This window comes from Salarias fasciatus, chromosome 15 (genome assembly GCF_902148845.1).
Source record: "Salarias fasciatus chromosome 15, fSalaFa1.1, whole genome shotgun sequence".
Taxonomy (NCBI): Eukaryota; Metazoa; Chordata; class Actinopteri; order Blenniiformes; family Blenniidae; genus Salarias; species Salarias fasciatus.
Window position 1 is genome coordinate 10,993,815 of NC_043759.1, and position 22,614 is coordinate 11,016,428.

The 22,614-nt window shown below is 44.9% G+C and overlaps 3 protein-coding genes across 5 annotated transcripts in view; 2 read left to right on the forward strand and 1 right to left on the reverse strand.

The window, feature by feature from the left end:
- Positions 1-10,015, forward strand: part of ppp1r13bb (protein phosphatase 1, regulatory subunit 13Bb) — a 37,027-nt gene extending 27,012 nt beyond the window's left edge. For all 3 annotated transcript variants that reach the window (XM_030109550.1, XM_030109552.1, XM_030109551.1), the window contains 14 exons: positions 1,174-1,275; positions 2,220-2,394; positions 2,739-2,938; positions 3,047-3,211; positions 3,420-3,612; positions 4,070-4,198; positions 6,360-6,493; positions 6,575-7,028; positions 7,103-7,881; positions 7,967-8,104; positions 8,185-8,318; positions 8,395-8,561; positions 8,645-8,844; positions 8,952-10,015. In XM_030109550.1, coding sequence (XP_029965410.1) covers positions 1,174-1,275; positions 2,220-2,394; positions 2,739-2,938; positions 3,047-3,211; positions 3,420-3,612; positions 4,070-4,198; positions 6,360-6,493; positions 6,575-7,028; positions 7,103-7,881; positions 7,967-8,104; positions 8,185-8,318; positions 8,395-8,561; positions 8,645-8,844; positions 8,952-8,993 — 3,012 coding nt within the window. In that variant the 3' untranslated portion in view covers positions 8,994-10,015. The remainder of the gene's footprint in view (positions 1-1,173; positions 1,276-2,219; positions 2,395-2,738; positions 2,939-3,046; positions 3,212-3,419; positions 3,613-4,069; positions 4,199-6,359; positions 6,494-6,574; positions 7,029-7,102; positions 7,882-7,966; positions 8,105-8,184; positions 8,319-8,394; positions 8,562-8,644; positions 8,845-8,951) is intronic.
- A 351-nt stretch (positions 10,016-10,366) lies between these two features.
- ak9 (adenylate kinase 9) lies at positions 10,367-20,688 on the reverse strand. The gene is made up of 34 exons (XM_030110806.1): positions 20,596-20,688; positions 20,235-20,298; positions 20,092-20,144; positions 19,910-20,006; positions 19,654-19,766; positions 19,312-19,464; positions 19,122-19,244; positions 18,723-18,797; positions 18,482-18,583; positions 18,148-18,284; positions 17,751-18,061; positions 17,378-17,496; positions 17,120-17,267; positions 16,891-16,987; positions 16,731-16,792; positions 16,152-16,346; positions 15,819-15,959; positions 15,499-15,692; positions 15,145-15,414; positions 14,904-15,019; positions 14,581-14,800; positions 14,403-14,469; positions 14,100-14,332; positions 13,784-14,002; positions 13,441-13,657; positions 13,170-13,371; positions 12,897-13,043; positions 12,600-12,817; positions 12,321-12,517; positions 12,037-12,206; positions 11,199-11,297; positions 10,966-11,068; positions 10,734-10,848; positions 10,367-10,575 (listed from the first exon to the last, which is right to left on the reverse strand). Exons 1-34 carry the CDS (start codon positions 20,686-20,688, stop codon positions 10,367-10,369), a joined length of 5,079 nt encoding a protein of 1,692 aa, XP_029966666.1.
- Positions 20,689-21,701: 1,013 nt separating this feature from the next.
- Positions 21,702-22,614, forward strand: part of fig4a (FIG4 phosphoinositide 5-phosphatase a) — a 39,963-nt gene continuing 39,050 nt past the window's right edge. Inside the window, exons 1-2 of the mRNA XM_030110415.1 lie at positions 21,702-21,874; positions 21,964-22,071. Coding sequence (XP_029966275.1) covers positions 22,009-22,071 — 63 coding nt within the window. The 5' untranslated portion in view covers positions 21,702-21,874; positions 21,964-22,008. The remainder of the gene's footprint in view (positions 21,875-21,963; positions 22,072-22,614) is intronic.

Genomic DNA, 22,614 nt, shown 5'->3' on the forward strand with positions numbered 1-22,614 from the left:
CACTGTAGTGTTTAACTCCTTAAAAATCCTTTAATGGTAGACGGGGAAACTAGAACACAGATTCCCGCTCTGTGCTGTTGTACCAACACGATGACCTGCTCCGTAATTCTTTGGTTGAGATTATTGCAGCACCCTTCTGTCTGCCGGTGGCTGAATGATTACAGTGCATCTTTCTCCCGCCCATGTGATGCAATTCAAAGCTCGTGCCACATGTAGAAACAGCAAATGACATTTTGCCCTCAGAGGCTCAAATCTCCTGCTCGCCAACTGCTACTCCCTCCGCGATAATGACAGTGTTTTGACCATTCTCTCCTGCTGTGTGACCCTCCAGCTGCTGAACTAATGGATTCTTTGTCTAACTTCTTTACTCTTACAGTGCCGTCGGCATAATTGTCATTTTTGATTAGTCAACTGATTAACTCGATACGTTTACCTGGAGTGATGACGTGTAACTCTGAACAAGGCCTGATTATAACCCAGAGAAAAGCTTGGAAATGTGTAATGTCCTCTAAAATGTAGAATTAAAAACACTGAGGTCATATTTGAGTGTGAATCAAGCATGGGAGCACGTGGTATAGCCTAAACCAGGAGAGTCAAACTCATTGTGATGTTGGTCTCATGTGGAGTCAACCAATAAAATCAATGCATCATAATCTATACAGAGGTTTTCCTTTAGTGTAAAATACTGTGAAAAAGTAATCCTTGAATCAAATGTCTTTTTTCAAAACCTGAACAAGTTGAACTTTTTAAAACAATATATAAATTCAATTTCAAGGCAGTGCAATATTACAGTAAAAAGTCCCAACCCATAATGTCTATTTCTCGTGTTTTGCAGCCGCCTCACACTAAGGCTTCAGTGATAATGCGACTTCTCTAGCAATGATTAATAAACATTTTCATTTTTATTGAAAAATTATAGTTTATGCCTTCTGTTATTTTTGTAATTTGAAAGGTTTTCCTGGGTTGTATGTCTGGAACACACATCTTTATTTTTATTGTGAAATATCTTCTGAGTAGTTCTATTTGGAAATCATCATTTATCAACCGTGTCTCCATCAGTCAATCCTCTATCTCGCCTCAGTGAGTTTCAACACAGAAATGATGAAAATGTTGTTGTTGACTGTCGTGTGTGTGTGTGTGTGTGTGTGTGTGTGATTGTTTGTGTGTGTTTAGGTGGGGAGCCAGCGTGTGGAGCTCACCCTGTCGGAGCTGCAGGAGATGGCCACGAGGCAACAGCAACAAATCGAGGCTCAGCAGCAGATGCTTGTTGCGAAGGTAGCGTCTCTGTCCTCTTGTCTTCCCGACAGTACATCTGCGGTGTGGTTTCAGTACATTCAATAGATTTCCTTTTCTTTAAATGTGCTGTATTTAAGAGAGAAGCCAGAGACAATACATTAATACTTCAAACATTCTTTGTGTCTGTATCAACAAATTGCATCGGCCTGAGTAATCCAGCCTGATTGCACAGGTTGGGTAACTAGTTCAGTAACGTTTAATACTGCAGATTTGAGAAATGACCTGCTGTTGCTCAAGCCCTCTGAACCAGGCGAAACTGGAGTGTCCAAAGTTATGCTCGAATCATTATAGAGATGGATGTACCGTCCAATCACCATGCAAAAGCTGTGATTTCTTTCAATGTGTGTGATCCATCAGTGACATTTGTTTGACTCGGTGACATTAAGATTTCGAAGGAGCAAACCTCCCATGTCGCTGTCTGCACTGTCCCTTCAGGCTGTTTTCAGGACACTAAGTCAGTCTGACCATCGTGCTCGCGGTACGCTGATCACTCATGCCACAGTGCACTGTAAACGCGCCAACAGACTATTTATTGCCTTTGTTGTGGTGTCTGGAAAGTAGGCCCCACTCAAAGCCCTGCAGTCATTTGGAAACCTGGTCCTATCGTTTCCTATTTTAGGACATTAACTGGAGCAGTTCTCAGTTGGGTAGAGATGAAGTCATCTGACCCTTTCTTCAGCCTTCAGACTGTCTTGACACAGCACAGCATTTCATTTCACGCACACACTTCAGTGACTTAGTCTGGATTCAGGCTATGTCTGCCACAGAGAGCTCTTGTGAAGTTTAACTGGAGTTACATTCAGTCCTATCTTTGAAAATCTAAGAATTTAATGGTTCCCCAAGATTTTGAGGGCTGTTTTTCCCTGTTGTTTTGTCTCAAAGGTTTGACAAATTAACAAAACCATCCCTGTCTCTTTGCGAAGGAGCAACGTTTGCGTTACCTGAAGCAGCAGGAGCGGCGCCAGCAGCAGGCCGTGTCTGAGAGCGAGAAGCTGCAGCGGCTAAAAGAGCGCGTTGAGAGCCAGGAGGCCAAGCTGAAGAAAATCCGGGCAATGAGGGGACAGGTGGACTACAGCAAGGTCATCAATGGCAACCTGTGTATGTATCCACTCACTTAACCCACATGTGATCACTGACTGTTCAAATCCACACAGTTTGATTTCCTTTATCACTTCTTCTCTGAAGAAAACAGTTGAAAACTTTACAACACTGCCACCTAGTGGCGGAATGGTAGCTTGAATTTTCCACTGATAAAACTGCTCTCCTTTGTTTGGGTTGCATGAAAGAGGATTCCACATATTAAACCATAACTATCACTATCAGAAACATGTAAATATCCAATCTAATGCCACGGCTCAACCTGGAAGCATCCAAATGTTTATTTTGCATTGTTTTGAAATGTTGTTGAACTCGTGCGATTTCTTAATTTTTTTTATTTGCAGCTGCAGAGATCGAACAAGTGAGCAGCCTGTTCCAAGAAAAGCAGACGGAGTTGCAGGCTGCGGTTCTGAGGGTGGAGCAGCTCAGCCTGCAGCTGGAGGACCTGCGGAGAGGAAAGCTCAACGGCATCCAGACCACACTGGGCGGCCAAGTCACTGGCGCCGCAGCGCTAGAGCTTCGCAAACTCTACCAGGAGCTTCAGGTAACCTGGAATGAAATCTAAAAGCCCCCTTTGGAGTTCGCCTCTCTCCTGAACACAGTGACAGAAGGGTATGATCATTTTTTTTTTTTTTTTTTTTATCATCCTCAGATACGGAACAAGTTGAACCAAGAGCAGAACAGCAAGCTGCAGCAACAGAAGGAGCTTCTGAACAAGCGCAACATGGAAGTGACGCTCATGGACAAGCGCATCAGCGAGCTGCGGGAACGCCTCTACAAGAAAAAAGCTGAGGCACGTCAAAAAGAGAACCTTCCTGTAAGACTAGGCGCACCTGACACCTCTCCTAAGATTTTTTTTTTCTCCCCCTGTTTCTTAACAATCAAAGTCAAGACATGAAAGGATATGTGACACATTGAATAGATGCTGCTTGTGAGATTTCCTTTCACCTTGTAAAATGTGCACGAACAGAAAGCCAAAACGCCATTTTCAACAGTTGTGACGTCTGTAACTTTTCCTGGTGCAGCTGAACAGAGCCAACGGGCCGCCCTCCCCCCAGCCGGCCCCTGGCACTCTGGGCCGCGTCGCTGCCGTCGGGCCCTACATCCAGGTTCCTGTGCCGGGTCGGCAGGACGGGGGCTACACCCTCCCGCCAGATCCGCTCAAGCCTCAGACGCTGGGTGTCAATAACCAAGCCAACCACGGCCGCGCCAAATCAGGTCAGTCAAAACTTAAAAAAAAAAAAAGGCATGTAGAATGTTGGGGTTTTTTTTCCCCCCCAAGAAAACTAGCAAACTCTTGTGAAGCTCATGTCAAATCAAATGGTGTCGCTCTGCGGTAATCACTTGTAAAAATGTAGAGTTTAGTAGAGATTGTGATCTGAACGCCCACCTCATGGTTTGGATAGATCGTAAATCAGCTTTTTCAGGTCGACATTCGACTCTCCCCGAGCCGTTTCCTCTCCTGACCTCTCCCTCGATTTCTCCGCCTGGGCCTGACTCCTGTGTTTTCCTTTTCCTCTCCTCCTCTTCTAACCTCACTCTCTCCTTGTGCTGTGTGAACTGTACCTCCCCCCCTTTGTCTGTCCTCGTCTCTCACGTGTCCGCTCCGTCCTGTCCTGTCTTTGCGACCGTTGGCTGGGTGTGTTTGCTCGGGGGCCGGCTGTTCCCGGGCCAGACGGTGTGCGAAAGCCTCCCGGCCCTTGGAAAGTGTCTGATTTAGACATCGTTGTGGACCCGGTACCCCCAACACTTCCAGAGTCCCACCCGGGCCCTGGAGCCACCACTGGCTCTGACGGCACGTCTCGTGAGTGCACAGTGCTGCATTTAAAAAAAAAAAAAAAAAAAGACATGGCACCTCCTGAACCTTGTCTCTCGACTGTAGCACAGGATCCACAGTATGTCCTCCAGTCTGACCTCCAACCAGTGTTTTTCAAAGTGTGGGGGAGTCAAATGCTTTTATTTTGAAATAGAATTGACTTCAAGAATTCACTTCTTTCAGGACAGTTGTTGTTACAGTAGTTGCAGACTATTTTTATCTACTTTTTTCAATTCCTGCTGTTTTAGATTAGCTATTATTCTCAGCAGCTTTTAACAATACTTTGTTATAAAGTGGAAAACACAAAGAAGTCCAGTATTTAGCTGAAAATCAGTCCTGGATGAATGAAAGCCGGGGAGGAGCGCCGCGCGTTTCAAACTCTGTGGGGACGACGCTCCGTCCCACACTTTGAAAACCCTTCTCTCAACACATGGCTTACCGTCCATTCAGTGTTTTTCTATTATCAAACCTGGGCTTCTCTATTCACCGATAGTTTCCTTGTGCCTCAGGAGAGATGTGGGAGGGCTGATTCACTCAGATAAATCTCTCCCTTCACACAAGGCTGTGGTGTCATTTTTCTTCGCCACTGGTCTCTGACATCAGTCAGTTTGTTATTGCTTGTACGGAGTGTGCCGTCTTTCCATTTGGGCTCTTTCCTTTGTGCTTTGCGTGGTGGATTCCAAGCGTTGTGGATCCACATCAAAAACACAAAATTCACCTCCTTGATTGCGTTTGACATGGCGCCCGGCTTCAGGCGGGGGCGTCGCTGACGAAGCGCTGCTGATCCTGTGCGTCTTTTTACACTTCTGAGAAGGTTCACCGGGTTGAGTGCCTCATAGATTTTCCACAAAGAAATCTATAACGCCGTGGCTTCGTTCTAATTTTCACAACACACCAACTCTAACATTCAGTCCTGTCAGACGCCACAGTCCTCATGCACAAGAAAGTGAACCTGTGCATGTTATTTCATTTGACTCACTTGTCCACATGTACACAGATGGTTATTTTTTTTTTCTACAAATCCAAATCTATTCCCTAAAAATGAGTTCCTGTTGTTAAAGCTTCCTCAGACTGAAGGTTTGATTCATATTCGGTGTGACGATGTTGATGTTCAGTGATGAAAAAAATAATTTTATTGTCACAACAACATTAAGTAAACTTTTTTGTGTCACTGAGGACGAGAGGCATGATGTTTGTGTACATGTGGACTAATCCCTCTCAACAGTCACTCCTGATAATCCATGAAAACCAAACTGTTTAACACGTTTCTGCTCTGACAGTTCAACGTCTTAAATGTAGTGAGATCGCAAACTCTATTATTACAGCAGTATAGCTAATTCATGTGGCCCTTTTTTTCTTTCTTTTTCTGTTGTTCTGTCATCTTTCTTTTTCCGTTCCTTCTTTGCCTTCTGTCCTCACTGTGTCTTCGATTCTTTCTTTTAAACTTGCAATTTTAGTTTCGTGACCTCCACTTTTCCAGACCAACCTGAACCCTTCAGTAACAAGTATTTAGTTTATAGTAGTCAGTAAATCACAACATAAATGTAGATTCCCTAGAAAAATTCTGATGCATTTACATTCATTGCCATCACTGCTGTGGATTTGAAGGCTGGGGATTTTCGTCCTATTGATCAATAAACCTCTTCAGGCACAAAGAGGTTTTGAAAATGTTTAGCAACATTAGATCTGGAGGAACAGCGGACTTCAATTTTTCTTCTAAATTTCAAGAAATAGCTTGTTTCTATTTAACATAGCAGCAGATTGTGTCGATCTGTAGATTAATGCGTGTTTATTGCCTGAATTGGAAGGAAATGGTATCCAAATGCAAAATCAACAAACTTTCATTTTCTGAAGGAGTGAAAATGATTTCAGTTCTAAGCTTTGTGTATTGGTGAGCAATTTAAAACTTCCATGTGTGTGTTTTTTCTTTTTTTGATGTTATATGATTTATAGGACCACCTTTCAAAATCCTAAAGCCTCCATTGAATACCGATGTCAAGTGAAAATCTTGTGCTGCTGTTGTTAAACGCTGCCATTTAATCACGAAGGAGCCACATTTCACATCATTAAAAGAAAAGGAGCATCTCTGGTGGACATGCTTTGTTCCCGCCATGAATCCTTGGCTCACTCTTGTCCGTTTGCGTCTCAGCTAATGACACCGGCTGGCCTCCTGTTGGTAAGACCAACGCCACCCTAAAGCCTCCTGAGAGACGAGACTCAGGGACCGATACCCAGGGCAAGAGCCCTCCCTCAGGCTCCCCCGTCGCTCAAAGCGCAGAAAAGGTCAGTGTGAGGCCGAGGAGTTGAAGCTGGTTTTCAAATGTCGTCCCGGTCGTTGACGGCGTTTTTCCTGCCGTTTCTCAGGTGCTAGATTCCAAACTGGGGGTGTCCTCCCCCGCCATATCCAAGCCACAGCCTCCGCCGTACGGATCCCACCTCACCTCCGCCAGCTCAGCCAGCTCCTTGGAGCGCCGCAAAGACGCGCCTCCTCCCCCCCGCCCGCTGCCCAACCCCCCCGCCCCCGCGTGGCCCCGCGTGGCCCCCTCCACCGGCTCGTCCTCCCAGCAGATCCAGCAGCGCATCTCGGTGCCGCCGAGCCCCACCTTCCAGCCCAACGCGCCGCTCTTCCCCCCGGGGCTGAGCGAGCGGCTGGACCCCCCGCCGGCCGTGGCGGTGCGCCCCTTCATCCCGGACAGAGGGTCGCGGCCGCAGTCGCCCCGCAAGGGCCCGCCCACCATGAACTCCAGCTCCATCTATCACATGTACCTCCAGCAGGCGGCGCCAAAGAGCCAGCCCCTCAAGCCTGCGCTGAAAGCAGGTAAGACCGACGGCTTTGGGAGAAGTTTGATCAGCTGCGTACTGCCGAGTTTAATCCCTCCGTGTCTGTTTCAGTGTATGGGAAGCCCGTTCTCCCCTCCAGCTCGACGCCCCCCTCGCCGCTGCCGTTCGTCCAGGCCGGAGGAGCCTTCCCGCTGCTCCAGCCCAGCAGCGAAGACTGTTTAGACGGGGACTTCGAGGACCACGAGGGCTTCCAGCACTTGGAGCCATCAGCGCCCCCCCCCAGCGTGGAGAACATCCCGCGGCCGCTCAGCCCCACGAAGCTGACGCCCATGGTGCACTCTCCGCTGCGCTACCAGAGCGACGCCGACCTGGAGGTTCTCCGGAAAAAGCTGGCCAACGCGCCGCGGCCGCTGAAGAAGCGCAGCTCCATCACGGAGCCGGAGGGCCCCAGCGGGCCCAACATCCAGAAGCTGCTCTACCAGAGATTCAACACTCTGGCGGGAGGCATCGAGGGCAACGGCGTGGGCGGGTCCGGAGGCGGCAACGGCGCAGGGAACGGCACGCCATTCTACCAGCCGGCCAATCCCCCCGGGTATCTGGGCGGAGACCCTCTGGCGGACACAGACAATGGCAACCTCCTCTTGGAGACGCCGCTAGCGCCGCCGCCGGGCGAGGAGGAGGCGGGGTCCGAGGCCTCGCCCAACCTCACCGACGCCAACGACAACGACCCGGCGGCGGCTTCAGCGGAAGGCCGGGGGGATCTCGCAGAGGCCGAGGGGCCGGAGGACGACAACAACAACACCCTGGGGGGCCCCGAAGCATCTCTGCCCAGCCCCGTGCTGGAAGCCAGCACTCCGGAGGAGAGCGGCACCGCGGCCTCGCAAGCACTGGTGAGAAACGTCCGCAAATTTAAATGCTGAGTTTAGGTAAACTGTTGAAGTTAAGCCTAAACGCTCTGTTTCCAATGGTGAAAAGGAGAAGCGCACAAACCTCAAGAAGCCCAACTCGGAGCGCACCGGCCACGGCTTCAGGGTGAAGTTCAACCCTCTGGCTCTCCTGCTGGACGCCTCGCTGGAGGGAGAGTTCGACCTGGTCCAGAGAATCATCTATGAGGTCCGTCTTCAGCCTGCGGTCGCCCGACTTTACATATTTCTGTGTGGATAGTGTGGTCAATGATCTCTTCTATCGTTCAGGTGGAGAATCCCAGCACTCCCAACGACGAGGGCATCACTCCTCTGCACAACGCCGTGTGTGCGGGGCATCACCACATCGTCAAGTTCCTGCTGGATTTCGGCGTGAACGTCAACGCTGCAGACAGCGACGGCTGGTGAGTCGGCAGCGCCGCTGGAGGACGGCGTTAATGTATCCGCTTCCACTGAATGCGTTTTTCTGTGCTAAAACAGGACGCCCCTTCACTGCGCCGCATCCTGCAACAGTGTTCATCTCTGCAAGTTGTTGGTCGAGTCGGGGGCGGCCATCTTCGCCAGCACCATCAGCGACGTGGAGACTGCTGCAGATAAATGCGAGGAGATGGAGGAGGGTTATATCCAGTGTTCTCAGTTTTTATATGGTGAGAAAGTTGACGGCAGCTTCCTGTGTGGAGGTTTCGGAGTGGCCGGATGTGCTGACGGTCTGTCGCGGACTCTCGCTCAGGCGTTCAGGAGAAGCTCGGCGTGATGAACAAAGGCACGGTGTACGCCCTGTGGGACTACGAGGCCCAGAGTGCGGACGAGCTGTCATTCAGCGAGGGAGACGCCATCACCATCCTGCGGCGGCAGGACGACAGCGAGACAGAGTGGTGGTGGGCGCGGCTGGAGGACAACGAAGGCTACGTGCCCCGCAACCTGCTGGGGGTAACTACTCAAATCCACATGGCCACTCCATCTAACTTTCTAATGTCAACAGTCAGTGTATAATATTTCATGTCTAATGTTTCTCCTCTTGTGTTTCTCGTTTGCAGCTCTATCCAAGAATCAAACCTCGCCAGCGCTCGCTGGCCTGATGTCGCTCTCCGCTGGTCTGCGGCCGACCACTGGACTTTGTGACACACAGAAGAGCAGAGAACAAAGAAAAAAACAAAAAAAAAAAGGAGGAGCCCGGTGCTCTTTCTGATTCCTGTGGCCATAACCTCTCCCCTCCCTCCCTCCCTCCCTCGTGCTTCTCACAAAAATCCTTCTCTGAAGCACCAGGCACAAAATTCCGACACGCATATTTAACATCTGCACACACCACACACGCACACACACAGACACGACGAAACGAAAGCACTCCAAAGCTATTGAATTGACTCCATGCTGACCCCCCCCCCCCATCATGCTCCCTACCGATCGCCCCTGTCATGGTCCCGACTCGATTCCCCGCCCCCCCGGTTCAGTGCCAGCTCGGTCAGACGTTAATACTTGTGTCAGTATTTCTCACAGTGTTCACAACTCTTCCCTGATGACGCTGGTTTACATGACACTGTCCGCTAACTGGAAGTTCGCCTGTAGGGATGAAAAGTTGCTGATTTATTGTCAGTGAAATGTAATTTGAGTTATCGGACGCAAAGTATTTTTTTAAAGCTAATTTGACCCTAACGATAGGAGGGAAGATGCAGAAAAAAATGTGCTCTCACTCTAACCTGACCACCAAAGATGAATGGAAACTTAACAGGTGTAATTCTATTGCTTCCTAAAGTTCAAGGATAATCAGTTGATCTGCTGCTAGGAGTTGAGTTATGACTAAAGTTCCTCTGGATATAGTCATGAAGCAGAAAATACATATTTTTAAGGAGGAAATAGACAAATGGTATAAATCTAAAGTATTTAAAATGCACTGGCCAGTCTAAAAGAAATTGAAAAAAAATCCCACTGTATTAATGACTATAGATCGATAGCTCACTCATTGTCATAAATTGCATTTCACCAACATCATTGCAAGATGTGATTTTTCATTTTGATGTCATCTGTTCAGAATCTGGATGCAGGATATTTGTGGATGTGTGGCAAGAACATTAATAAAGCTTAAGTGAGCCTTTGGACAATATCTGCTTTTCTGCGGTGTGTGATTTCAGCTGTGGCAGCCCGTCGCTTCTGGAGCATGTTTCGAATCATCTTTTTTGATTTACCTGAGATTGACATGGAGGCAGTTGAGATTTGAACTTTTTGTTAGTGTCTCAACCCCATGAAGCCATCACTGTTCAAATTTCAGGTGTACGACAACAGGAAGAAACACAAGAAACAGTTTAATCTCAGCATCAGAATACATTTGGTTTATAGTGGTTAAAGTTTCACTAAATGAATAATTCATTTTGCATAGAATCATTTCCTTTTTCATGCAGTCGCGGTAGAGCTTGTACGTGTGCAACCGGCGTCCAGGGAGCGGCGCCACACGGGGCTACAGCAGGTCGCTGGCCCCCGGCAGTTCCCCCAGAGCCAGGAACTTGTTGAGTTTGAACTGGAAATCGATGGGGAGCTCACCGGGAGGCCGGAATTTCTCCCTCATCACTGAGCTCAGGTAGGGAATGAGGGCACAGTCCTCCTCCAACAAAGCCACTTTCTTTTTGTACTTCTGCCGAGTGTAGTCTGTGCTTTTATGGTTGAAAGCTAAAAAAAAATAAAATAAAATGTTAAGGGGTCATTAATGTAAATTTGCCAAACATTAAAATGATTAACATTTTAGTAACTATGATTTAAGTCTATATACATCAGATGTGGAGGAATAATTAACTGTTTTAAACCATTTTCATTGCAGTTAAACGTACCTTTCAAATAGAGAGCAACATAAAGGAGAGCTGATCTTTGCACGCTGAGAAATGGATATTTGGGTCTGAGACACCCGGCTGCTGTCATGGCCTTGATCAGTGGTACTGCCACGCTCTACAAACACATTTAGATCAACACATCCTCGATCACACGAGAAATACTTCAGACGTCTATAAAATTGTAGTGGATGATACAACATTTCACCAAAAGCTACTATCGGTGCGACTGTACCTGTTCAAGGTAACCCTGTAGAGGCAGAGCTGTGATGGGAACAGGCTCGTCCAGAGGGGGGACCTTACTGGGCAGCTTCTGGTCCCAGTAGGCTTCAGGAGTCCTTCAAAGATAACAAATACAGTTCAAGTGGATGGATTAAAACTGTCGTTATGAGTGAAAAGTAATGAGAATAATCTTCATGAGAATAGATCAGAATACATTTGGAAGCACACAAAGAGATCAGTTTGCACCTCATGAACTTGTCCTGTTTCTGCTTCGTCTCACAAAAGAAGATTCGTTCTCTGTAATCGACAGCGTATTCCATCCTCCCGCGAACCAGAGCCTCATACCTGAGGGAACAATGAGTTGCAGGCAATAGACAAATTCACCAAGTTCTGGGGAAAATTGACGTGCTTGATCTAACAGCAAGTTGTGATTGTGATTGTTGTTTTTAATTACAACAGCTCTGCAGTCTTCTGTAAATACTTTAAAAGTTGCAGAACCAAATGTTTCCCATTAAAAAGTACAACTGTTTCCACTGAGGAATGAAAATCTTGAACAATATTAGGTACAGATGCTTTGTCAAAAATTGGTAAATGTGCAAGTATTCAATAACTTTACTGTGCGCAAAAAAAACAAACAAAAAACACAAGCACTGAAATTCACTCTAAGTATGATGTGAAGAGTGGCGTTTTAATTGAAAATTCAACTCGCGAGAAAGTTAAATATGTCTCCAGAATGAGGCCGTGGACAGGGAGCGATCGCTTTCAATCTGCTTTTCCTAATTTTCTCCTGCTTTCAGCCACATGACTGCGACTCGTGTGCTACTTTTCTCTGACGGTGGCCTCAAATACCCGAGGTGCTTCTTGCTGAGTCTGTCTCACTTGTCTAAACAAACAGAATAAGTTGTTCTCACTTTGAAATAGTAGAAGAAGATAGTTTAGGTACACATTATCTCGGAATAAATCCTTGAACTGAGTTCTTCCTTTTTTTGTTTTGTTCTGTGTCATGATCAACTCCTCTGTGGAGCTGCAGCAGAAGAGAAAGACCTTTCTGCTCTTTTAAACACCTTTTCAAAGGAAGCTGTACCTCTGTTTTCCATCCAGGTAGGTAACAGGACAGAAGCCTTTCAGCTCAGCTTGCTGTGGGAACCTGTTCTTCACCTGGATCTCAGTCAGCCTGCTGGGCAGCAGGGGGGCTTGTGGGAGGGAGCGAGGGCAGCCGGGTGCCACATATTGATCAGGGCTAGACAAGAACCTCTGCGGTTCAGAGAGCAACAAAAGAAAGCATATATTAAAGTCTTTCTTTACGGCTTTGTATTCTGGAAGTTCCACACATTTTCCTGCAGGATACTTTGCCTCTTGGACACTGACCTCCAAATGGCTTTGACCACACATCTTGTAATAGTATCCCTTGAACACAGCTGCATGAGTCAAAGCTGCAGTTTCTGAGCAGTCCAGCAGGTGTTGATGCAGCGCCAGGCAGACAGGGCAGTACTGGCCAAACTCTCCCAGCCCACACTCAAACTCTCTTGGTGTGATGCACAGCCTGTGGATGCAGGCTGCTTGCCCTGTTCAATCAGACTTTTTTTTTTTAGACATAAATTCAAGCGAGAAGGTGCAATGCAGATCTGAGGTCGTGTCTGGACTCACCACTTTGAGTCCTTTCCAGGTAAGCGTGGATATATTCCATGCTGATGCTGACATCCTTCACAATGCTGTCCCAGATCCACCACTTGCTCTTCAAGCCATCCAGGAGGACATGGTTCTGGTGCTGCTGCTGGAAGTGATGCCGGACTCGCACCACCTCCTTCTTGTAGATGGAATTACACATGTGAAGTATCTCAGGACTGTCAAGCATCGGGTGTGGCCTTCAGTGAGAGGAGACACATTTTGCTATTTGATCACCATTCCTGTAAAGACAGTGGCTGTTTTTGTTTGTTCCCTTACTTGTTGGGCTTCATCTTGTCTGCATGGCCCCGTCTTGCTATCTCCACTGTGTTCAGCTCCAGCTCCACCACCAGCATGGGGATGATGCTCAGAGACTCCATCAGTTCAGCCTGCCTCAGGGTTACTGGAAAGCCGTCCAGCACAAACCTAGAATGCAAAAGCAAATGTTGTCTTTTATGTACTCATACATATTCAACTATATTTACTCTCATCTTGAAACAACAGAACGCTTCAATCTAAGCAACTGAACATGAAAAGAAACTTTCATCTTACCCTCGAGAGCTGCAGATGGAACTCATGAGCACCACCTCCAGGCACTTCACGGCCAGCTCGTCAGGCACAGCATGGCCCTTTGTGAGGTGTGTTTTCAGCTGTGCAGCCAGGTCGGTGTGTCCCTGAGAGGTGAGCACCATGCGCATAACCCCACCGATGGACAAGCGAGCCAGTCCATATTTCTGAGCGAACGTCTGTGCCACTGAAGGTAAAACAGAGAGTCGAGCTAAATAAACGATGAATGGGTAAAACCAATTTGAAGGTGTCTTACCTGTGGTTTTCCCTGATTTGGGAGGTCCGATGACTGATATTTTAATGGGCAGAGATGTGGTGGGCTTGTGTTGTCGAAGGTACTTCAAAGGGTTCTGCATAAATGTGCTGCGGTTCTCCTTCGATGCGAAGAAGTAGATGCACTGATCGAAGATCAGGGGATGCGTGGCACTGAGGGGCCACAGCAGCGGCTGGATCAGGCCTCGCTCTCTGTATTGCTGTGTGTGGGAATGTGCACAGACAGAAATCTCTGACACCCCCGAGGGGAAGCATGACCATGTTGCTACAGGGCTCTTTTTGTTTTTTTTAAAATGAATGTTTTTCCTTTCATAAAAGAAACGTACCTTGACAGGGTCAAAGCAGCCGAAGGCGCTGTGGAACTTGTAGGACGACAGCAGGAGCTTGTGTGCCAGGCTGGGTGAGACGGGCTGGCATTTTTGGAAGAGCGACTCCCTGTTGGTCAACAGCGGCTGGATTTTCTTGAGCAGACGTTGCTGAGAGATCTGGAGCTTGCAAGATGCTTCGATTGTCAGTATGGGTATATTTTGTTGAGTCAGGAGTTCCTGAAAAAAGAAAAAAAAAGTAAAGCAATTGATGATCGTGGAGGTTTGTACTGCAAAGCTTTTTTCTGCCACCTTTTTAATTTTTTTTTCTATGTACCGTTATAGCAACTTGGTTGTTGGTGTCCGTCTCAAATCGCTCTTCTATTTCCATCTCTAGCCTCTCAGTAGCAGCGTCCTCTGTTTCTCCATTCTCCAAGTCATCATCATCCTCCTCCAGAGGAAACTCCTCCTCCAGTAGAGCCTCGATCTCATCTTCTGTGCTGTCCCAAGGCTCTTCCTCTTCTGCTCCGTCAGACTCATCCTCTTCATCCCTCATCTGTTCGGTTAGCGATAATGGAACAGAATCAAAATGTTAATCACTGCTGCAGAGGGAAAGACAGAGCCATGAGTTTACTTGCTTTGGTTTTTTCCTCCTTCGGGCCTCGTTCTGCCAAAAGTTCAGCTCTTCTCCTGGAGATACTTTCATCCTGTGTGAAAACAGATCACTATGACAGTGAAAGATATATGATAAAGAGTATTCTTTATCATAGATATGACTCTCATGTCATCTCATTATGAGCAAATTGTCATTTTCTCACCCGTTTTTTCTTCCGCAGATCACGAAGGAGGCTGATCTTGGCTTCACGGAGGTTGCGGCGCTCGTGCCAGTGTTCCAGGTACTTTGGCAGCAGACGCTGCTGAACGTCGCTGACGTCCACCTCCATGACTACCACAGCATCAGGGAAAAGCTGCCGCTCTAACATGTACTGCACCTGAGCAGCATCGTGAGGGAAGCCCTCCAAAATGAACCCTGTGGATCTACAACAAAAACAATGGTGGAATATTTTAAGAAGGAAAAAAAATGAGAGAAATCCACTAAATCTATTATAATCCGCATATTGGTGTTTGTGTGTGTAACCACCTGTATGGTTCCTGCTTCCAGAAAGGTGCGATCACCACATCCAGCACCTGTGGATCCAGCGGCTCTTCACCAGACAGATAAGCTTTGACTGACATTTCCTCATCAGTCAATACGTCCTCCTGATATAGTCACAGTGTTAAAAAAAATAGAATTATTCACCAACAAAAAAGTTTGCATCAATAACTAACCAAATCAAAATGGCATTGGAAATCATTCACAATTGAATCTGATTGAATCTTACCTCTGTGTCATTGGCAGAAGCGTCCTCCGCCTCCTTCTCGTCCTCCCCTCGAGCTTCACTGATTTGTGCCTCCAGGTCATCAGAACTGTCCTCTAATGACACCAGCTCGTCCGCATGAGGCACACGCTTCTTTGTCTTGGCCATAATCAGCATTTGGAGTTGCTCCCTGAACTGAATGTGGAAGAGTCCAAGCTGGCGTGCAAGCTGCTCACCTTGGGTTGTCTTTCCCGATCCTCTGACGCCGAGCAAAAAGATCCGCAGGGCAGGAGGCTTGGACAGAAGACAGAAAGGGATTTTTTTTTGCCTCATTTACTCAACTACTGTATGACTTTCTCTTCTATCGTCAGCTTATACCTTCAGAGGCCCAGTCTGCGCCACAAAGTGTGTGGGGTTTCGAAGGAAAGAGTCTCTGGCTTCTTGGCTGGAGAAGTAGTAGATCCTCTCACGATACTTGGCTGCAATGTCGTCTGTGCAGGGCCACAGGACGCTGTGACTTTTTAAAGCAACTGGGCAGAAATGATGGGTGTCGCCCAGCAATCGTTTCGCTGCTGGGTCCTCCTGCATTCAGAGAGGAAAAAGAGATTTTAAAATCTGAATATTTGGCAACAAAGCAGTAAAGTATGCACCTTTATTCTCATTGCGAATCGCATAATAAATTTGTAAAAAAACAAAACCTAGAAAGACCTCATCCTCCTCCGCTGCATAACTGTCACTGCTGACTTCTTCTTCTGTCTCAAACTCTGCTGAAGCCTCCATGTCTTCCTCCTCTTCCAGATCAGCTGCAGAAACCTCCCGAGCCAAATACTGGAAGGGTTCTGAAAATGACGCACACAAGCCAAAGTGTCATGGACAGTTTCTTTATTAAAGCAATGCTAGGTAAGTAAAAGGTACAAGTTGCCCTTTCAGTATATTTTGGAGATTGTATTTACAAAAAAAAAAAAAAATAGATATGCAAGAAATATAAGTTATAAGTAATATAAGACTTCACTGAAGGGCTTCACACTTACTCTCCAGCTCCTGAAGTATCTCTTTCACCAGATCATCGGGGCTTTTGCTGCCAATCTCCAGGACACAGTAGGGCACTTTCAGAGCCTCCTCCATTTCCGCCCACTCTGCTGCAAACTGTTGCAGCTGCAGCTTGTACTCATCCATCTCTGGCCCTTCTGGATAACCCAGCTGCCTCTGATCCTGCACTACCACAGCTGTAGCCGGACAAAGGAGTGAAGAAAGAGCAAAAGTTTCAGACTTTGAAATAATTTCCGTTATAAGCTGTTTTAATACTTCAATGCAGGGGTGTCAAACACATATTAGTTTAGGGACCACATACAGACCAATTTCGTCTTCATTGGTTCAGATCGGTGAAATAGTGCCATAATAACTTTTAAATTTTAAACTTTAAGGTTTTTTTTTTTGTTGTTGTTTGGTACAAAGTATATGTTATGAAAATTCACCTTCTTGTTTAATTTTGTCAGGATGAACTGTAATGTTGCCATCAGAATTCTCAGGATCTTCAGCAAATAAGAAGAATAGAATCAGAGTATTAATAAAGTGTGAAAAGGGAGGCTACTTTAGTCTAACCGTATTACCATCAGCGTTCTCGTCAACAGTCTGCAGATTTGAATGTTCCTCTGACTGCTTATTTAGGGATCTGCAATGAAAATAAATTAAGCACAAAACTGCCAAAAAAGAAAACAGCTTCATATACAGAATTACAAGATCTTACAATGCCACTGCATGAACACTTACAAGAATTGTTTCTCATTATGAGACTGTTCATCCTGTAATCTCCTCTCAACTGCCTTGTTAATGTTTCCCTTATTTGTCTCATAGATCCTTCTCAAAACTGCTTAAAAAGAGCATCAATGAAAGCATTATACATACAACAAACAATGTGCAATGAAGAAGCCAAAATGTAGAATTCGAATGCAAAAGTGCCAACAATTAGAGAGCAAAACATTTCCTCTGTGTCGCTTACCATTATGTCCATCAGTGTCTCTGAGACAAAAAACAACGCCCGGCATTATTCCAGCTCGCTGTAAGGCCTCCATCTGTGAGAGATTCTTGGGAAAGTTGTCAAGCACCCATCCTTTGCTGTTGTCAACGTCCGAGTCCACCTCTTCAATCTGTACCATCGACCTTAGTCTTAATTCAACCGGCTATAATATAACTTTGTATTTCAAAAATTTCCCACGTGGGATCAACATTCTGTAGATGTGTTAGACCTCAGACATACCTCAAGCACCTGTTTCAGCAGTATCTCAGCATGAAGGTCAAAAGAGGATGAGCTAACTTGTTTAGCTTCTTCCACGGCACTGAGGGCCATGGCTTGAACTTCTGGGTGCTCGTCTGTCACTGAGAACAGCCAAAATCAACAGATCCATTTGCACATACTCTGAATGGAACATATACCACTCACTAAAGGTAAAAAGAGAAACACTATTTTGAGATTGTCTTTCAGCAAGCTTTTTTTTTTAAGTCTGCTGATAAAAATATCACATATGCTGGCCTTCAGTTCTTGCTGCTTTTTATTAGATTGTTTACAATGCCACATGTGACTCAGAGTGTCATTACTGAGAATTCTAAGACATCGTCAAAGCTCTACTTGCCTGTATTTTGATCACTGTGGAGCTCTGACTTCTTCTGGACTTTGTCAATAGCGGCTGTAGTCGTCTCGTCTTTGATTTTGTCAAGCCTCTCTTGCAGAACCGGCTGCATCATTTGCTCCACGTCAAGAACTGTTGCACCGCAGCGTTGAGCAAGGAGTTTGCAAACAGTGCTCTTCCCTGACTGAGATGGTCCAACAATGGAAACCTTGCAGGGGATCCTCGGCATTGGAGGAAGTAAGTATCGTCGGGGGTTCATGATGAATTTCTGATATGCCTCTTGAGACGAAAGAATGTAAAGTTTGTCGTGAAATCTGTGGGGTGATTGATACAAGCATGACAAAATGAGACTTAGTAACGTTGAGTGAACAGCTTGATCTTGTGGAACGTGAACACTCACCCCACACTGAATTCAGCCTTGCCGTGAATGACCTTGCCCTCCTTGAGAGCAACTGGACAGGTTTGGCCCCAGCGGCTTCTTCTCCACTTAAATCCAGGCACCACTGACCTGGAGGACAGATTTCGAAGTACATCCTCCTGGTGAAGAGATTTTAACTATGAATTAAAATGATCAAACAGTAACATTTGAATTACGAGAGGGTCCAATGACTACTTTGAAAAAACAAAACAAAACTGTGTTTTAAGAGTTCAAATGAAGCTTGCTTGAATTGTGGGCAGTTTAACGAAGCTAATTCCGTAAGTGGAGATTGAGTAAAATATAAAAATCGCCAAACCAAGTCTCCATCCTCTAGAAAGTCTTCATCGTCGGGGTGGTGGAGGGGGATTGGAACTGACACACGTTTTACAGCCATGGATCCAAGATGGGAAATGACAGACTGAAAACAAAGCAAGCAGTCAGTTGAGAGTATATCAAAACAGTCAGAAATATTTAAAAATACATTTTTTACTTGAACACATTCCTAAAAAAGCATCTGTGGATATAATCAATTTGGCAGCATTTTAAATTGTTTTTACCAAGACTAGCTCTTCTGCAGTGTTGTTTCCATCCAGCTCCAGTAGATAGAGGGGGTTGTGGTCTGCCATGTATTCCTGAAATTGCATCAAATTATTACAACTTAATGGACTCGTTTTACCTTTTTGTTGTGTCATTCAGAAAGTTTATTTTCATTTACTAGAGGGTGGTGAGGTTGTGTTTAATGACAGCATGTGTTCTATTGTATAAATACTATGAATGACTTTCAAGACGCCATTCAGACTGTGTGAAATGTATGACGAGTCTGTTTCTGAAGCAAAAAAAGCAATATGATCATTTAGAGCATGCAGTCTTTACCAATAGCTGGCTTTGTATTTAGTTTAGAGAGCCTCGTAATGCACAGGTCTGCATGAGCCATTTAGAAGAGATGGGTGACTGACCTGCAGAGGTCTCAGCATGGTGTCTCTGTACGTATTTATACGAAGACATGCGTTTGTGGCAGAGTTTTCAGGAATCCACACCATCTGGTCAATAATGTCCCTCGGAAGTCCGTTTGCCTCCGCCTTCAAGCAGAGCAAGCATGTAAATCATAAAGTAGACAATCTTTGCTTTGTAACGTTCTTGTCATACCTGCTCCTCGTTGACCTCTGAATTCTGATCCCCGTCTTCCTCCTTCTTGTTGTACACGTCTTCATACGCCCACTGATCCCTGGTAAATAACTGTCCTGTCTCTGGATGCTGCTTCAGTCCTGACAGCCTCTGGACCAGGTCCTCATCAGCACACTGATGCAGGATGGGAAACATTATGTTTGAATGAAAAAAATGAGAGGCTGAAAAACCCCAGCCATATAAAGAGTTGTAAAGTCATTAAATTAACAGAAATAACAAATGAATGAATGAATGAATGAATGTATGCAAATAACTGCGAATGTAACATTTCGCTAAACAAATACACAAAAAAATGATGAAAACCTTAATATTAATGATGACATCAGGGGCGAGCTTGAGGTTTTTGATCTGTTCAATCTGCTCAGGAATCTTCAGACAACCTTCTGACATGAATGGCAGACAGCTCAGCACATAGCCTGTAACACAACAGATAAACTTCAACAAATTCGTGATTACAACATGAATTCTTTATCACTAACTCACATGTCACACCTTCATATAGTGAATAAGACATTTACTGACAGGCATGAACCACACACAGGCTGATAATTGAACGTACCATAGTGCTCTAAATCTGGTGAGTTCAGCTTGGCATGGATGAGCTTCAACACCAGATCATCTGGTATACTCCTCCCCTCCGATAACATTTGCAAGAGCTAAAAATGGCACACAATACATTTTTGAGATGACAATTGCAATGGAAAACGTAATAGAAATGAGAAATGATTAAAGGCAGCTCACCTCTTGGCCCTCTTTAGTTTTGTTGTTTATGTGTGAGTTTAACAAGTCAGTATCTGAAAGATAGTGAAGCCAGATTATTGGTTGGATTATTGGCACTGGTTTTAACACAATCACACAAAAACCAGAGAAAACAAAAATTTTACCATCAATCAGGATGCACTTCCAGGACTCTGCAATTTTTTTGGCCAGTGTGGATTTACCAACACCCTGTTGGAATAATGACAAGAAAGAATGGAATCACAGAGTTTGTTGGGTTTTAACGACAGAGCTCTTCCTCATGCCTCTATCGAGCCTGTTACACAGAACACAACCTGAAGGCAACAACTGTTAATGCATATAACTTCAATCATTTGATTTTAGATTTCTAATGCAGCATGATACTCTTGAAACATGTTTCCACAGCATATCAGCTTCATGTGTTGTGCACGTTACCATTATTATACCGTTAACATTCTGTAGTTTCTTGAAGATAAACTCATTTTTGGAGATTGAATGTGTATTTACCGGTTTTCCCACGACGATGAAGCAAGTGGGTTTAGCAAGAAGGCCTGCCTTCTCAACTTCATCTTCTATTAGGTTGTCCACTAAACCATCCATTTTACACACTGCGAACATAAACAAGAAAGAAAAAAATGTTACTTTTAACACTGGACTGATCACTTCCACCTTTAATGTGATGACAAAAACAAATTGTTCATTAACATTTCACATTTGTATACAGTTTATGACTTGATATTTTTGTGACATTCTTTTATAAATGTATTAATTTAAGAGGGTGGAGCACTGGCTGCCTGTGTGTCAAAGGATTGGCTTCGAAATCTCACTTCTTGTCAATAAAGCTTTGGTCATAGGCCTAAATACATCCCAGTCACTCACTCACAGAAAATGAACCATTCAGACCCCCAAGGTCCTAAGGAAGAGGTTTAAAAGTTATGGTACTAAATGCTCCAGAAGTCAGAAGAAACCAGGTGAAGAAGCTTTTAAAGCGCTGCTCAGCTGTGGAACAAACTTCCTCAACTCCTGACATAGGAGGAATTCTGACACAGGCCTGAAACACACCAGCATTTGATCAGGCTTTCCATTGAACAATAGATTTAACTTATTTTACGTCCTTTTTCTTGATAAATTGTGTTCATGTCGTCGCCTAATGTACCATACTAGTTGAGAAATAATAATGAAGCTGCAACTGCAATTTACATTTTCACGATTATTAGCTTGTGGTGCTAATTGCTTGTGCGTTTCTGATAACAAATATGAAAGTTAATTGCATATACGCTAATTACATTTCTGTTAGTAATAACACTTACCTTGACTTTAATATTTATTTGTAGGTATTTGTTGTTTACGCTCCTTCATTTGGTGTTACGCGGCGATCCTCTGCTGCCCGTAACCATAGCAACCACAGTAACTCACAAACTGTAAGAGGGGAAGAGTCGATTTAATGTTATCGTTAGCTCTCAGTGTGATATTTAAGTTGGATTGTTTCATTTTATTTTTGTCAACAGATACAAGAACTCAAAGAGGCTTTCATTAGAAACAAATATTTATCAATCGTATTTCTCGAGCTTTTTAGGCTCTTCGGGCCGCCGTACCGGCTCGTGACAGTCACATGACTCATGCTGCATGCTAGTGGATGCTAACTCTAACATTTTCAGTACAAACATGGAAATTATCAACTAGATGAGCTGTTCACAGTGTTTCAGGGTGTCCGGCTGTCTGCTAAAGGAGACGCATGTCCCTGGAGATGGTTTGTCGATGATGCCGATCGTTACGTAATTCAACTGTGAGTATTATGAGCTAGCTACGATGCTAGCATCTTCCAGCATTTAGTTTAAGTCAACCTACAAACTATTGATCACATCTGCTTCGCAGTTCTTTTCTTCTTGATTTTGGAGATCGGAAAATAAAGGATTGAAGATGCCTCAGTGTGCAGCTGTCATCAGTGGCATCCAGAGGATGGTTCTCTATGAAACCAGAGCTGTAAGTCTGATCATCGTTATTTGTGTTTTATGACAGATGCTCATCATAAACTTAAAATGCAGGGTGACTTAAGTGAGCTTTCTCTGAAAAGCTTCTGCCTCTCATTTGGATAACTTCGAGCTATATAGATTATAGTCTCGTGTGTATCTTTGGTATATCATCGAGAAAGATATTGTCATTGGAAAATTTGTGGATTTGTATCAAATAAACATTAGATTTGTGAATATCTGTCATGTTTTGAAGCTTTATATTGTGGAATTCCATGACATATAAGCTCAAATTTTGAGTAAAGCCAAAAAGGTTTGCTGATATTCAGAACAGTGTCTGAAATGTTGACAGGAGACAGTTTGCATTGTTGGAGGCAGATGTCACATGTGCCAAACCTAGACACTAGTGATAAACTGTTGAAATGCATTAATTTTAAACTGCAGTGATATATCTGCAATAGAATTCTACTTTAACTGAAATTGTGAGGAGGATCAGGGAGTAAGGCCAAGCAAATTTATTTGTATTACACCTATTGTACATAAGGGAATTAATTCC

Excerpts from the sequence above, each read along its gene's own strand:
- ak9 (XM_030110806.1), bottom strand. The coding sequence starts at position 20,688 with ATGGATGGTTTAGTGGACAACCTAATAGAAGATGAAGTTGAGAAGGCA. Across the intron at positions 12,818-12,896 it reads GACAAGATGAAGCCCAACAA|GCCACACCCGATGCTTGACA; the intron begins GTAAGGGAACAA and ends CTCTCACTGAAG. Across the intron at positions 12,207-12,320 it reads GTGGTCAAAGCCATTTGGAG|AGGTTCTTGTCTAGCCCTGA; the intron begins GTCAGTGTCCAA and ends TCTGAACCGCAG.